This window comes from Notothenia coriiceps, unplaced genomic scaffold (assembly GCF_000735185.1).
Source record: "Notothenia coriiceps isolate Sejong01 unplaced genomic scaffold, NC01 NC01_scaffold00007395, whole genome shotgun sequence".
Classification (NCBI taxonomy): Eukaryota; Metazoa; Chordata; class Actinopteri; order Perciformes; family Nototheniidae; genus Notothenia; species Notothenia coriiceps.
The window spans coordinates 29,691-43,553 of NW_011340096.1; the positions used below are offsets into that span (position 1 = coordinate 29,691).

At 39.9% G+C, this 13,863-nt stretch overlaps 1 protein-coding gene across 3 annotated transcripts; it reads left to right on the forward strand.

The window, feature by feature from the left end:
• The first annotated feature begins 3,136 nt into the window (after positions 1–3,136).
• Positions 3,137–7,786, forward strand: ramp2 (receptor (G protein-coupled) activity modifying protein 2). Of its 3 annotated transcripts, none has more exons than XM_010769527.1 (4): positions 3,137–3,320; positions 3,925–3,987; positions 5,973–6,150; positions 6,248–7,786. In XM_010769527.1, exons 1-4 carry the CDS (start codon positions 3,161–3,163, stop codon positions 6,495–6,497), a joined length of 651 nt encoding a protein of 216 aa, XP_010767829.1. In that variant the 5' UTR covers positions 3,137–3,160; the 3' UTR covers positions 6,498–7,786. The 3 variants fall into 3 exon arrangements, with proteins under 3 accessions (XP_010767829.1, XP_010767828.1, XP_010767830.1); XM_010769526.1 differs by having other exon boundaries at positions 3,138–3,320; positions 3,922–3,987; XM_010769528.1 differs by lacking the exons at positions 3,137–3,320; positions 3,925–3,987 and adding an exon at positions 4,015–5,671 and having other exon boundaries at positions 6,248–7,780.
• Positions 7,787–13,863: the final 6,077 nt, after the last annotated feature.

The following is a 13,863-nucleotide window of genomic DNA, read 5'->3' on the forward strand; positions in this document are numbered from 1 at the left end:
TACTCTCTTTTTTTAATTCATCTTATTTTTGTATTTGGGTGTTGATATACAAGTGCAAAAAGTCAAACATCAATGTAGGGTATTGGCTTTACTTTTAAATGTAACCCTGAGTCATATCATAAAGACTGTGAAAATATGGATGGTAATTGATGAATATTCACAACAGTTCTAAATGTCCTTTTTGCAAAATAAACCCTTAGCCTGATGGATCAAAGGAAACCACAGAGATGCTACTCGTCTGGCACACAAGATGGCGCTATCCAGCTTTTTTCATCCCATGACACAACATCTCATATACACATGTTCTTATTTGGATACAAAAACTTGACATGGTTAAGTCTTATGTTATGCTTAACCATGACTGCCTCTGTGTTTTTCTCTCTGAATACCATGCTTCTGTTGATGATTTCTCCTCTCGGTTTCTGCTTTATGCGTGCATTATTGGTTAGTAATTATGCATGCAGTGAGCAAAAGTATCTCAGATGATAAAGCATGTTTGGCCTGTCCACAGTAGCTCGTGCTATGTTGATACCGACCCGTCAAACAAAAGCAAACACACGTTTAAGTTTGGAGAGCATGGCTGTTTATCATGATCAGTGGGAAGTGTTTCATTGTGGTTAATGTAAACATTGTCTGTTGGTCTTGGAACTTGTCTATTGTGGAACTCAGATCAAATGTAGTGCAGCTTTTATGATCTGTGAGAAAGGCTTGCAGATAAAAGGTTCGCAAAGTAGCTGATGACATACTTAACTCAAGTCATTTAAACTATTGTATTCAATGTAGGAAGTATTTCTTCATAGAGAGACATGTGCCAAGTAAACAATCACTTATTTTAGCTCTCAATAGTAGTCCCCTCCTTGCAGGCAATCCATTCTATTATTTTACGCACTAATACTGAAGAGTAATGCAAATGTATTAACTGTCTGTTTGTTGGGTTTTAAAAATTCAACCAGTTGCATAGAAAAGTGGCCTCCTTTTTCTAAAATGAAATGTTGAAGCAATTTTGTCCCAGAGCTAGCTGGCTCAGTCCCAGGTCCAGCAGCTGAGAAAGAGCACTCATCCTTCAGTGACGTGAGTGAGTGCAACACTCATAATGGAGATCCCTGACGCCTCTTTTTACCAGACCGACTGACGTCAGATACAGCGGTGGGGGGGACTGGTTGCTTGTCATCAGATGGTGAAACACAACACAGATATGAAAGGCATATTCCTCACTCACTAGCACTACACTGTAGAGTAAATCATGCTCTACAACAAATAACAATAGAAGCCTCCCTAAAGATCTTGCTCTACAACAGATCCAATAAGCAGCCAAACCAAATCTGATTTATCGCCTCAAGTTATGTCACTTGACTCAGTGAATGTTGAGGCTGGAAGTTTAAAAATGTTACTCCTCATTTCCGCTTTAGGGTTTGTGCTACATTTAGGCTACATTTGTTTAAATGTATATTTTGTAACAAACCAAACATCCAACAAAAATGTCTGCAATTGAGTTGCATTGTGCGTAGTGTAGGAGCAAAGTTTTGACATGGAAAGAAAATGGATAGACGAGACAATATATCTCATGAGCCCTCATTTAAAATGTCTTACAAAGTCGTACACTATACTGTTTATACCTTTTGTCATTAACTTGTAATTGCAGCCTTTAATGCATAGATTTATAAATGTTTCTAAGTACTTAATGTATTTTCTAACTATGTTTTGACTATGCGCACAGGGGTGGTATATTAGTCTGTTTATGATATATATTTATGGCCATTTAGCCAGACCATTTCTATTTCACTTTTGATCTCAAAATGTTCTTTTGTTCCTTTTTTCATTTTTGTAAAGCACTTTGAATTGTGAATTTGTGTTGAAAGGTTCTATGTAAATAAACTTGCCTTGCCTTTATAGATATGTATAAATGTGACTTGTTAGCTTTTGTATATGCTTGATATTTAACTTGTTTACGTGTACTATTCATTGGCTATGCATCATGGGTTTTTAAGATGTAAAATCTCTATGATCAGTTGTAGTAAGTAAGAGCCTGCTAATCAAGACGTTACACAGCATTAAAGATCCCATGTCATGGCCATTTCTACTGATTATAATTCCATTGTTGAGGTATACTAAAATAGATTTATGTTGTGCAATTTTCCAAACTCACATTCGTTTCTCATACAGCATCTCTGTATAGTAATGTCCCCCCCTCCCTGTGAGCCCAGTTGCCGTCTGCGAGACAGCGAGACAGAGTGAAGCCCAGCCGGAAACACACACACACCCGCAGCCTGGCTGGGAGTTTTTGTGTGTGCTCAGGCTGAGTTCCGCGGTGTCTCGCTGTCTCGCCTTCTCACACCAGTGAGCCAGCTCACACTGTCCGCTCCTCGCAGCAGCGAGCCTCGCAACGTCCCACCGAGTGTGTGTTTGTGAGGAACTCCGCGGATTGGTCCAAACGTAACGGCTCTGCGGACGTAACGTCACTATACCCAAATACGTCACTATCCCCAAGAAGAAAACAATGGAAAAAGAGAAATCTCAAACGAGGCGTTCTGGGGCAGCATAGACAGGTCTTTTCTGTGTTAGAGTACTTTGAGGGTTTGTGACTTTGCAGACCGTTTACATGCATAAAAAGCTACATACTGTAGCACACAAGGGGACGGGTAATAACCAGAAAAGCATGACATGGGACCTTTAACATCTTTCCAACAGGAGCTCTTTGGATCAAAAAAACAAATATCTCATAATAGTTGGGAATCATGCATGTCTTTTATGTTGTTAGCTGGCTCTACAGCTGCCGGTGATAGAATTACTCAGCACACTATTATTGGTCCAAGGAACACTTGAAGCAAAACATTCACAACATAAACAAGTTGTCAGATATTCCAATTGCGGCATTAATCATTTTTTTGTCCAGCGCCTCACATGTTTTTAGTCTCATTCGGTGTGAGATCACATTAATGACATCCAAGTATTGCACATATTTATAAAAGTATGTATCAAAAGCTAAATACATAAAGTGGGAGAGAGCTAAATGAGAGGGTGGGGCTCTCTTTTTGAAAGCACAGGGTTGGATGAGAGAAATAAATAGATAAAAAGGGGGAGCGGGTGATGGTGGACCACAGTAGTTCCAACCTTATCACAGGCTTTCTGTCCCATTGTGTGAATCCGCCCATCCTAGGAAATGAGGGCTTCCTGTTGTTTTATAGAGCCTTCCTGCAGAAAGGTTGAGATATGTAATCCCTACCCACCAGGGAAGACGGACAGAGCATTGTCAGGCAAAATGACAGCCACTAGTTCCTCACTTAGGTTTTCTGGCTGTTTTGTGACTCTTCTCATCTGGGGTAAGTAGAGGATTTATGCTGTCCATTTCTTCACACTTATGATTACAATTCTTTACTTGCCCTCTCTCTCACCTCTCAAGAGGAATGCTGGGGGGCTTTCAGTGATTGAGTGGCTCTAAAAAAGGAGCTTAGCAAGTCTCGTGATTGAGTTTGAACGTTAAACAGTTTGGTTTCAGGGTCATAGAATATTTTTGAGCCAGCGGATGAACAAATGTGTGTTTTACTAATAATGATAGTTGTTGTTATTTAGAATTACCATTATAATATTACATTTTGTTTAATGAACAAGGCATCATTTGGTGCTCCCATTTATTAACTAAGATATTTTTTTCTTGTTTGAGGGTGTTTTTGTGTCCTGGTAATATATGTCAAGATTTCCCTGAAAGTAGTAGCAGACAAAGGGAGGATGCCTTGACCTGTTAACTTCCTACTGTTTATTTTTTTGTTATTTCCTTTTCCCACTCTTCTTGGGTGCTGCAGTTTTAGTATACACAATTGTCTAAATACATTTCATGATTGCTGTTGGACTGTTTTATTTATTTTTTACTTTTACACATTTATTCCTATATTCAGTTCTAACTTTGTTGTATTTCTGTCACAGCAGGGTGCACATCAGTGGTTTGTCTGGTAGATGAGCAGTTAACAGCACAACAAGCCACAACAATAGGTACGTGTACTGTAAGAAAAAAAAGAATCATATATAACCACAACTACTTGAACTAACATGACCCCCTTTCTCTACAGGCTATTGTCAACAGATGAGACTGTTGCCAGCAAGTTTCAACTTTGTTTTTGTATTTGACCTTACTATAGACTAAACTACATGTCTGAGTCTCCGAAGGTGATTCTGTCAATTGTCTGCTTTTAATTTAACCTTACCTAAATAACAACAGAAATACATGAATACAATTTAGGCTACTTTATTTTACTCTTTAAACAGTGATTATATACTTGTGTCGACTGGTGGATTCTTTTGGCTCATTTCTTGAAATTAATTAGCTTGGCCTGAAATTGACAAACACAGAAAGCAGAGCACAGTGATCCTGGTTTCTGCCAAGATCTCCTTGTGTGTCCTATCATGAGAATCCAAAAACAACTCTTGGGGAGGTCTCCACCAGTGAGGGTCAACAGCAGTAGACACGAGGCCCACAGTGGTTTGGGGCCAGAGGTTAACTCAAACCTCATTATGAACAGACCCCACCTAGCTGAACTTCCTGAATTTGTTCGTAATTCACCCCATGCAACGGGTCTGATCCACGCATGAACTCTAGGTTGTGAAACAACTGAAACTTTGGAGCAGCGCCCCTTTCACTGTTCCTCCTCCAGAGCCTTCCCTTTTTTTCTTTCCCCTGATTGTCCCCCTCCCTCCCCCTGCAAACTCCCCCCAACTCTGAGCTCCTCCCCTGCTGAAAAGACACATTTCCTGATGTCATTACTAAATCAAAATGCTGCTCGGCAAACAGATGTTGTGAGAGGCCCAACATGTGGGTTTGGTGACATAAATGGACAAGTTTGTCGTAAGAAAACATAAACCATGGATTCAATTTTTCATTCAATCAATAAAACCCACTCTCTGTCACTGCTCTTTAAAGTCACAAGTGTTGACAGTGAGAAACTACCTTACAGATATAGCACACTCAAGTTTTCCCACACTTGTGGAGAAATATATCCGTTAGTTGGCCCTTCAAACACTTCATTAGCTATGACTAATAACTTCTTCCAGGTTGGGAAAAATTTACCTAAAAACGAAATCATGGCTGTCTGCACACAACACCCTGCAGAGTCATGATTACATCCACCCCAAAACGCTAAGCCCTAAATGTTTACTTATGTTTCCTATTTGGCAGAGGCAGCCCAAAAGGCAAATAAATCACATGCTGTGAGCTGGCCAGGCCCTCGACTGTGAGAAACTGAGACTAAAAAGCAGAACAAGAGTTAAAGAGTAAAGGGTTTTCAGATGTGAGTCCAGCCAAGCTTGGGTGTGCTCCCTTTTATTTGGGAGAATGGAGAGGACAATCTTTGTTGCCTCCACCCCTTTAAAAAGAAAGAAAATCCTAAAGAAACGTGTGTTGGAGAGGGGAAGAGCTGCTGCCAAGGCGCAGGCCCGTCAGACAGATCTTCGCAGAACATCTGGTAACCGCGGGTAACACTATTTGGACATCTGGTAACCGAAGGTTACACTGCGACTCTTCCATCCTGTCGGGTTTCCTGTTATGCCTCGCTGTACACAGTCTAACAAGTTTAGGTTTATTATACATGGTTGCCGGTTGGGGAAAACGCACCTTTATTCATTTTTTCTGACATGAAGGGAGCACTTGGTTTCATTGGGGTATTCCTCTCCTTTCTCTGCGGTAAGTGTGTGGTCTCTCTTCCACAGCTGCAAATGCCTGCTTTAGTACAAGACATGCAAAGTAACTCATGAGCTAAAACAGACATGAGTCTTTGCATTGAAGACTGCTATTATGTACTCTATGTCTTATTGTATAACTTATTGAATGGACTGAACTATGAATGGCAGAGGGTTTTGCCTGAACTGCCAAAAGTCAACAATAATGTCTGATTTAAAGTTTTTTAAATCTAACTTTTCTCTGTCATTTTTCTCTCTGACGTCTCTTTAACTCGCTCTCATTCTATTATTTTTCATTCATGCAGCTGGTGGGGCTAATTCTTACAGTTGTATGGACTATTACAGCATCTGTCAGGAATTCTTTGGTGCACCAACAATGGTGTGCCTTCACAATCTGCTTCAAAATCTGTGTATCCCCAAATTCAATGAGGCAATGACATCAATGAAAAGCACTAACTGGTGCACTTGGGGCAATGTGAGCAAGTGAGTAGTATGTGTTTATCTGAGGAGTATTTTCCTTTTTTATATATATATATTTTTAAATATGTGCTGATGTCTGAATCATGTTTTCTGTCTGCAGCTATTATAGTAACCTAAGCCATTGCACGGAGGAGATATCTGACTGTCTCATGATCCCATGGCCAAACCCACTGGTGGAACAGACGTTTGTGGACATCCACTCCAGGTTTTTCAAGGAATGTCCCTCAGAGGAGCTCAGTGACCCCCCCCCAGTCATTGTCATGGCCCTGGTGATAACTCCCATCTGCCTGATCCCTCTCATGGTTAGCCTAGTAGTGCTCAAGACCAAGAATGGGGATGGCAGCTCCTAAAGGTCAGCTCTACTTGAAGGATATCATATTTTTGACCTACACTCACCCTCCTATCCCAACCTGAGGACTAAAGCAATCTTTCAGAAAAGCTTCAGATGCACTTTCATCTCACCAGTGATCTTGCAGAGGACTGAACCTTTCTGCACTCCAAAATTCAAATGAAATCTAAGATATACGCGGCAGAGGAAACCGAGAAGGCGACACTGATGTAGATTGAATATCATCAAAATAACTGATTCTGTTCAACAACAACCTCCCTGATGCTGACAGGAACACTGTGATAAAATCTATGTGATAAACAATTCTGTACCATTCTGTGACAAAAATGTTGTTTTCAACCTACCAACTCGATATCTGAACACGTATCTTTTGCTCTAACTTTGCTGTTGTGAAAACAGAGCTAGATTTTTTTTACTGGAAAACCCACAATTCAGGGTTATGTTGACAAAAGCTTCGGAGCTTGCAAAAGTCAAAATGTATTTGTATTGACACTCCGCATTATGTTGGATAGCAGTTGTGTTGATAAAAGACAAGGTCATTTTTAGTACTGAACTCTGGAACTCTTCTTATGCAGTTTTTCTACCCTGCTTTGAGCCACTAATTCAAACGTGTTTATGCAGAGGAAAAGGGTAATCTATATGTGTAAAAAAAAAGACAGGTAAATAAGTATAGTGTGATGTATGGACCTGGTGATGTGAGTCATAATATAGGCATGGTTTTATGTTACTGATGGGACACCATGAGAAAGGGGGATTTATTTCCAGGTATATCTTTGAGCAGCTGAAAACCCTTCAGCACTTTCTCCAGTCCAACAATGATAATCTTCATGACCATGTGATGAGCTAATTGAAGCGTAATCATTATTAACATAACCACTGACAGACAGACAGACAGACTGACTGACTGAATGACTGACTGACTGACTGACTGACTGACTGACTGACTGACTGACTGACTGACTGACTGACTACAGACAGACAGACAGACAGACAGACAGACTAATATTCTGTGCAGCATGGCGATGAACACTGAGAGAAGACACAAAGATAAAATATTTATCTTTCACCTGAATCATGATTTGTGTGTAATGTTCAATCTTGAATGACGATAAAGTCAATGTAATGGCTTTCAGATTTGTAACAAAATGTGTATTTATATACTGTTTTATATATTGTCCTTACTTTACCCTCTGAAAAAAACACAATCAGACTGCTCTCAAACCATTTACTGTATGTATTTTTATATACTTTTTTTATATTTAAAGCAATTAAATATACTGTTGGATTGTGGCTGTTGCTTATTCTTACTTATCTAGAGTGTCAGAGAAAGGAAAACCAACCAAACTAGCCATCATAACATAAAATAAGGCTGATTAATTCTAGCTTGTGTTCATTAAGATACAACAGAGTTGCCACATAATTCTGGCAAAAACACCCTTTAACCTTTGTCAGTATTTGATTAAACACCCCGTTTCCCTTGAGTGCGGTGCAGATGGCATTGTTTTGTGCTTCAGGTAGTGTTTCACTGTATCTTCAGTGAGCAGTATTTTGGGGTGCAGTTGCTAGGCTGAGCAAGTGCTGATGTAGTCAAGGAAGCAGTGACAGCAGTCATGTATCACACCCTCATCTGGCAAACACAACACTGCAGGGTGGGCCTGTGTTAGTGTACTATAGACTGTATAAAGGTGTGTACGTGTGAGTGTGCGTCTGACAGGGCTGGGTGGGAAAGTGTGTTTGGTGACCTTCTTCCTCTCTAGAAGTCGGGTCATCCTCGTTCCCACCCCCTTCTGATCTCCTCTAATTCAGTGTTACTCCTTATTGTTCCAGCAATTCAGTAACCATTTCCAATCATGTGGGTGTGAAAACAATAAATCACTTTTTATTATTCACATTGCCTCATAGGGGTGTAACGGTATCCGTATTCGTCCCGTACCGTCACGGTTCGGACGTCACGGTTCGGTGCACGCAGTCACACGACGAATACGCCTTTTTTTTACGATTGGGAAAAAAGTCTGTCATTCAGGGCAGTATCTAACACCAGTGGTTCTCAAATGGGGGTACACTGACCCCTAGGGGTACGTTGGAGTACTGCAGGGGGTCGGCTACGTGAGATTTATTTTATGTTAATGAAAACAACAACATAAGTAATACATTTAAACAAACTACTAATAGTAGATGAACTACTTTATTCAAAAGTTTACAGTAATTTTGGATAATAAAAAATAAACTCTGCTCTCTTTTCCTCTCCTGACAGCCTCATGCAGCTCGCTGAACCTGTAATAAGTGACCCGACAGTAAAGAATAAACATATTTATAACTAGTTTAGCTAGTTCCAGAGTAGATAAAAGTATGTAAGGTCTAACTCAGTGTGTTTTTTGCTCCGCTCACCGGTCCGTCACAGTGGCGGAGCTGTGACCCGGCAGAGCTGCATGTCTCTGTCAGCAGCAGCTGATCTCTGATCTCTCTCTCGCGTTTATGTCCAAATCCATCAGATCTAGCTAGTTCTAGTTAATTATATGACTGCCTGCTTATCAAAGGACACCTAAACAACTGGCTTGGCAACGGGGTGTGGCCGCAAAGTATAGCAGCATTATGCATTATGTTTATAAGAGGGGTCAAAATCCCTTTTGGCGGTAGGTAATGGTATACGCTCTTATATTTTTTTCTCTTCATTCCCCAAAATAAATAAATAAATAGATGAATACACCAATTTTTAGGAAAAGTAACAAAGTTTGAGCAGTGTGGGTTTTATATTAATTGAGTTACACATATTTCAAAACACGAAGTGTAACTGCAGTTGCCTCCCTGTCAAGGGACAAAGATCAAAAGCCCATGTAAAGCACAAGCCCATGTTTCTCACTCAATGCAACTAATTTCTTAGTGTTATTGCATGATTTTAAAATTGGTGTGCCATGAATTTAGGGATGGATTGTAAACATTTGAAATGTAGCATTTAAGTGTTTCTCAGTTACAATGTTGTTGTAAATAATTATTTATATAGGCTTTTTCCCCCTAACAAATAGTTGTTGTGTTGATCAGGGGGGTACTTGGCTGAATTTTTTTTCAAAGGTGGATCATTATTGAAAAAAGTTTGAGAATCACTGCACTACAATATACATAATCCAGGGAGCGGTATTGCGCCTAATAGCTGAGAGCTGCCCTTAAACAACAAATGAAGGAGAAGAAGAAAACACAACAAAACGAGCAAAATACAAGAAGAAGAAAAGTTAGTAGGGCGATTTCAAATAACACAGGAGCTAGAAGACCCACCTGCTTCTTTTAAATCAGCTGTGTGGGAACATTTCGGGTTCCCTGTGGACTACAATACAGATGGAGTGCGAGTGGTGGATCAGACGAGGACAACCGGCGTTGTTCGACAGCGGTGCGGTATACTAATGGTAACACAAGCCAAACATGCTAAATCATATCAGAAGGCATCATCCAGATTTGGCAATCACCGGAGCCCGGCAAAAGACAACGGAAGTTCAACAGCTTATCCCTGCTGTTTAGACAATAGACATGAAAGCCGAGAGACCAAAATAAATAACGGAAGATTTTGTATGTTTTTCAACGGCTATGCTGCGCCCTTATTCAATAGTAGAGGACCCCGGCTTTTATTGATTGTGATTTGAAACATTATCGTATTATTTATTTTGTAATATTTTCAAAAAAATCTTTTTAGTTTTACAGCTTATTGAACCTTTTTGTTTGACATCTATTATAGATAATATGGCCATCTGAGTGTGTGTGGTACTGTTTGTGGTTTGTTTGTAACTGTAATAAAGTTAATTATTCAAAATGTTAGAGTTCCTTATTTTTAAACTGAAACTTTCACTACTGTTCAAAAATAAATAAAAAACAAACCTGGAATTATGCATTTGGGACTTTTTTTTGCTTTTTCTTGTTGTACCGAACCATGACCCCCAAACCGAGGTAGGCCTACATACCGAACTGTGAATTCTGGGAACCGTTACACCCCTAGCCATGTGTTTAGTGAAAAACCCATAATTTACAATGTATGAGTTTGTGTTCAGTCAGGAAACCCTGCCCTCTAGCGGTGTGAGGTGATATTGTGAAAGAAGTGGTCTTACATTATACTAAGCAACCGACCAAATCCCAATTGAAAACCCACCTGTTCAAATTAGCCTACTCACTTTAGTGCCCACCTGTTCCTATCATTTGTGTCCACTTTGATTGTCTCCTTGCCTGTTGGTGCTTTTAACCTCTTAGAGTATTTATTAAATTGTACGGTGTTCTTGGGTGTTATGAAAGGCGCCCTTAAATAAAAATGTATTATTATTATGATTATTAACATGACTGTCATTTCAGCCATGGTTAACTGGACCACTTGAGCAATATTGCTACAACATACAAATAGCTCTTTATATAGAAAATATGTTGTGCATTCAGCATGGCATGGCGGTCAAGGAAGAACAGTAAACTATTAAATAAAGTCGAGAATAAACTTACCTACTGTATGTTCTGTAGTATATCAAGTCCTTCTTAGTCCATAGACAACTACACTCCCCCTGTCTACTCAGGATGTATACTGTTGGCATGGAGACAGTGAGTTAGCTGGAATAAAACATTACATTAATTTACATTTTGGCAAACTGAAATCGGTTAGAGTATTTCAAACTAAATAATAGAAGTTTGTTTTTGAGAACATGGATGTACAGGCAACTATCGTGGGATCATTTTCATTCTGAAGAAAACCACATACTGTAATGATTTAAAGACAGTCCTAGGGTTTAAGGAATGTACAAATCTAAAAGAAAATAAATTAAAAAGTTAGCAACCGTAAAAGCTTATTATATAAACACTGGTGTGCTTGATAGATCTGTCTATCTCTTGCAACAGTACTGTGAAGTTTTATATCACTAGGGATCCTTCAAGGGAGTACATGAGGCCAATAGGTTATGTTCCAGTCCTTCAGCTATGCCACAGCGCAATAATCTAACATTTTGAGATGCCTCAACTTGGATATTAATCTGCTGATCTGAACACAATCCCATGGGCCTCGGATTCAATGATCTGTGCTGACACCGAAGAGGGGGACTTGATGCTGTGGGGTTGAAACTGCTTTCTGGAATGGACCAGGGAGAATATCTGAAGTCCTCCAGATATATTTTGTTTTGTAAAATACAAAGTTAAGTCACAGTAAGTTAGTAGACTAGATAGGAAAAATGGGGAAAAAGAAACTAGGAATATGTTGAACCTTGGGAACTTTGTTGACAAGAAAAAGTAAATATTTTAAATAACAGATACTGAATTAATTGGTGAAATTAGTTATTCATTTTAAATCTAAGCTTAAAACTGAGGCTTAACAGCCTTTCAGTTTTACTGTGTGGTCAAAAGATAAGAAACTATTAATGACACAATGGATATATGTGTAACAATTGTAAATATGTAGTGTTGTTTGGTGTCAAATATTTCTTTGTAATTAATTTGTTATAATCACACAGTGTTTTGTATTGAATAATTCTGTGTTCTTCCTTTACTAAACTTTAAATACCTGACTAGGTCTGAAATCAGTGGGCGGAACCTCAAAAATGCAGTCACTGTACACAGAAGATTTTTTTGTGGGGACTTCCCCCCCTTCATATTGTGTCCCTCACGTTTTGTGAATGTGTTCCACTTGAGAGGAGTCAGTTTGAGGGAAAACTAATTTAATAACGACTGATTTGTTATATAAAGTATCTGTTGTCAGTAAATAAACAGAGATCGGCTCAACGGTATGCTGACTCGGGTCTCTTCCAACAAAAGAAACACAATGCAGACACCGCGTATCAACACCGGTTACATATGTTATCTTTGCAATTCTAGAAGGGAAATGTTTGGGTGTGATCTCTGCAGTTCTCACCCAGAGCAGCAGCTGCGTCTCCAGGTGCAGGTTTGGCTCTGGAGCGTGTCAGGGCCTCCAGGTCTTCTCCCAGTAGGAGCCGATGACTGGTATGTCCCAGGGATCTGGCAGAGTGGATGGAAGGACAGCGGGTAATGGCATCTGTACATCAACCGCTGCTTCCTTTGGCAGACTCAGTGGTGTGGCTGGGGACGCAGGTGGCTGTTAGTGTGAGCTTCACCGCTTCATATGAAGGAGCATTCGGTAACATCGGTGACAGCAGGTCAACCGTTACTTGGTAGCTAGAGTCAGTCAGATTCCTGGAGGTGCTATTGATGAGTTATTGATACCTAATTGGATTTAAAGATGTATTCATTCCTAAAAATATGTTTGCATTATACATTTGTCTCACTACCTGTTGTATTTTTGAGCATTTGCGACTGTAGACGTGCCACTCTTGATGAGAATTAAAAGATTGCACCCATCGATGCGAGTCATTGCGTGTGACATGAATAATTAGTTTGTTGTGTGAGATCCAGCAGCTGGCACCGCTGTGTCAGAGCTGACCCTGCAGCTGGATGACACCACGCTGGCAGCAGATCACTGTACTTTCAAGTAGGTTTGACATCAAAACTGCAGCTTGATCAGTCACATTAAACTCAAAGAAATACAGAGCATGGACAACCCATGCCAGAGTGACGAGAGGCAGGAATATTATTTAGTTTTCCGACAATAACAGGAAAAGGAGCAGGGCGTCTCCCTGCACCTGTGAAGGTCATTCCCAGTTTGAAGAAGATCCTGAGAGATTTATCCGTGAAAAAAAGGCCTGGAGCTGCAGCTGGTCCAATTAAACTACCTGGGAAACAACAAGAGGGGGTTGGCTAAATCAGAATCAGGATCATTATTATCCTGTTTGATTCATTTTGTCTTTACTTTAGGGGAAAAGAGCAGTGAACACAACACTGTTAATAGTTAATTTGGCAAACTTGTGTGCAATCAGTTTCCTATTGACACATACTGCTGTGGCTCAGTGGATAGAGTGCTGGACTTTGAATCAGGGGATAGCAAGTTCGTGTCCCAATGTTGTTGTGCCGCTGGGCAAGACACTTCATGCCAAATTGTTCCTGTGGGGATTGTCCACAGTACTGAATGTATGTAAGTTGCTTTGGATAAAAGCGTCTAACAAATTACATGTAATAATATAGACCTTCAGGGAAATGTCTGACTTTTTAGCTGCTAAATACTCAATCTGATCATGTAAACAATGTTCTTTTTTTACTAGCTCACCAACTCTACAGCCTTAGAGGCATTAAGAAAGAAGCTTCATGGCTGGTCAGATTCTTGTAATAATGTACGAGTACTGCAGAAAACTAAAAGGGTCTTCCCTCAGGTTGTCTGTACATGATACACATCTGCAAGAGGAGAAGTTCCAAATAACAGTCTAACAGGATAAGACAATTTCCTAAGCCTTCTAGGAATATGGTGACCTTTCGACCCCCACATCTCATCCTTAGAAATGTTGAAC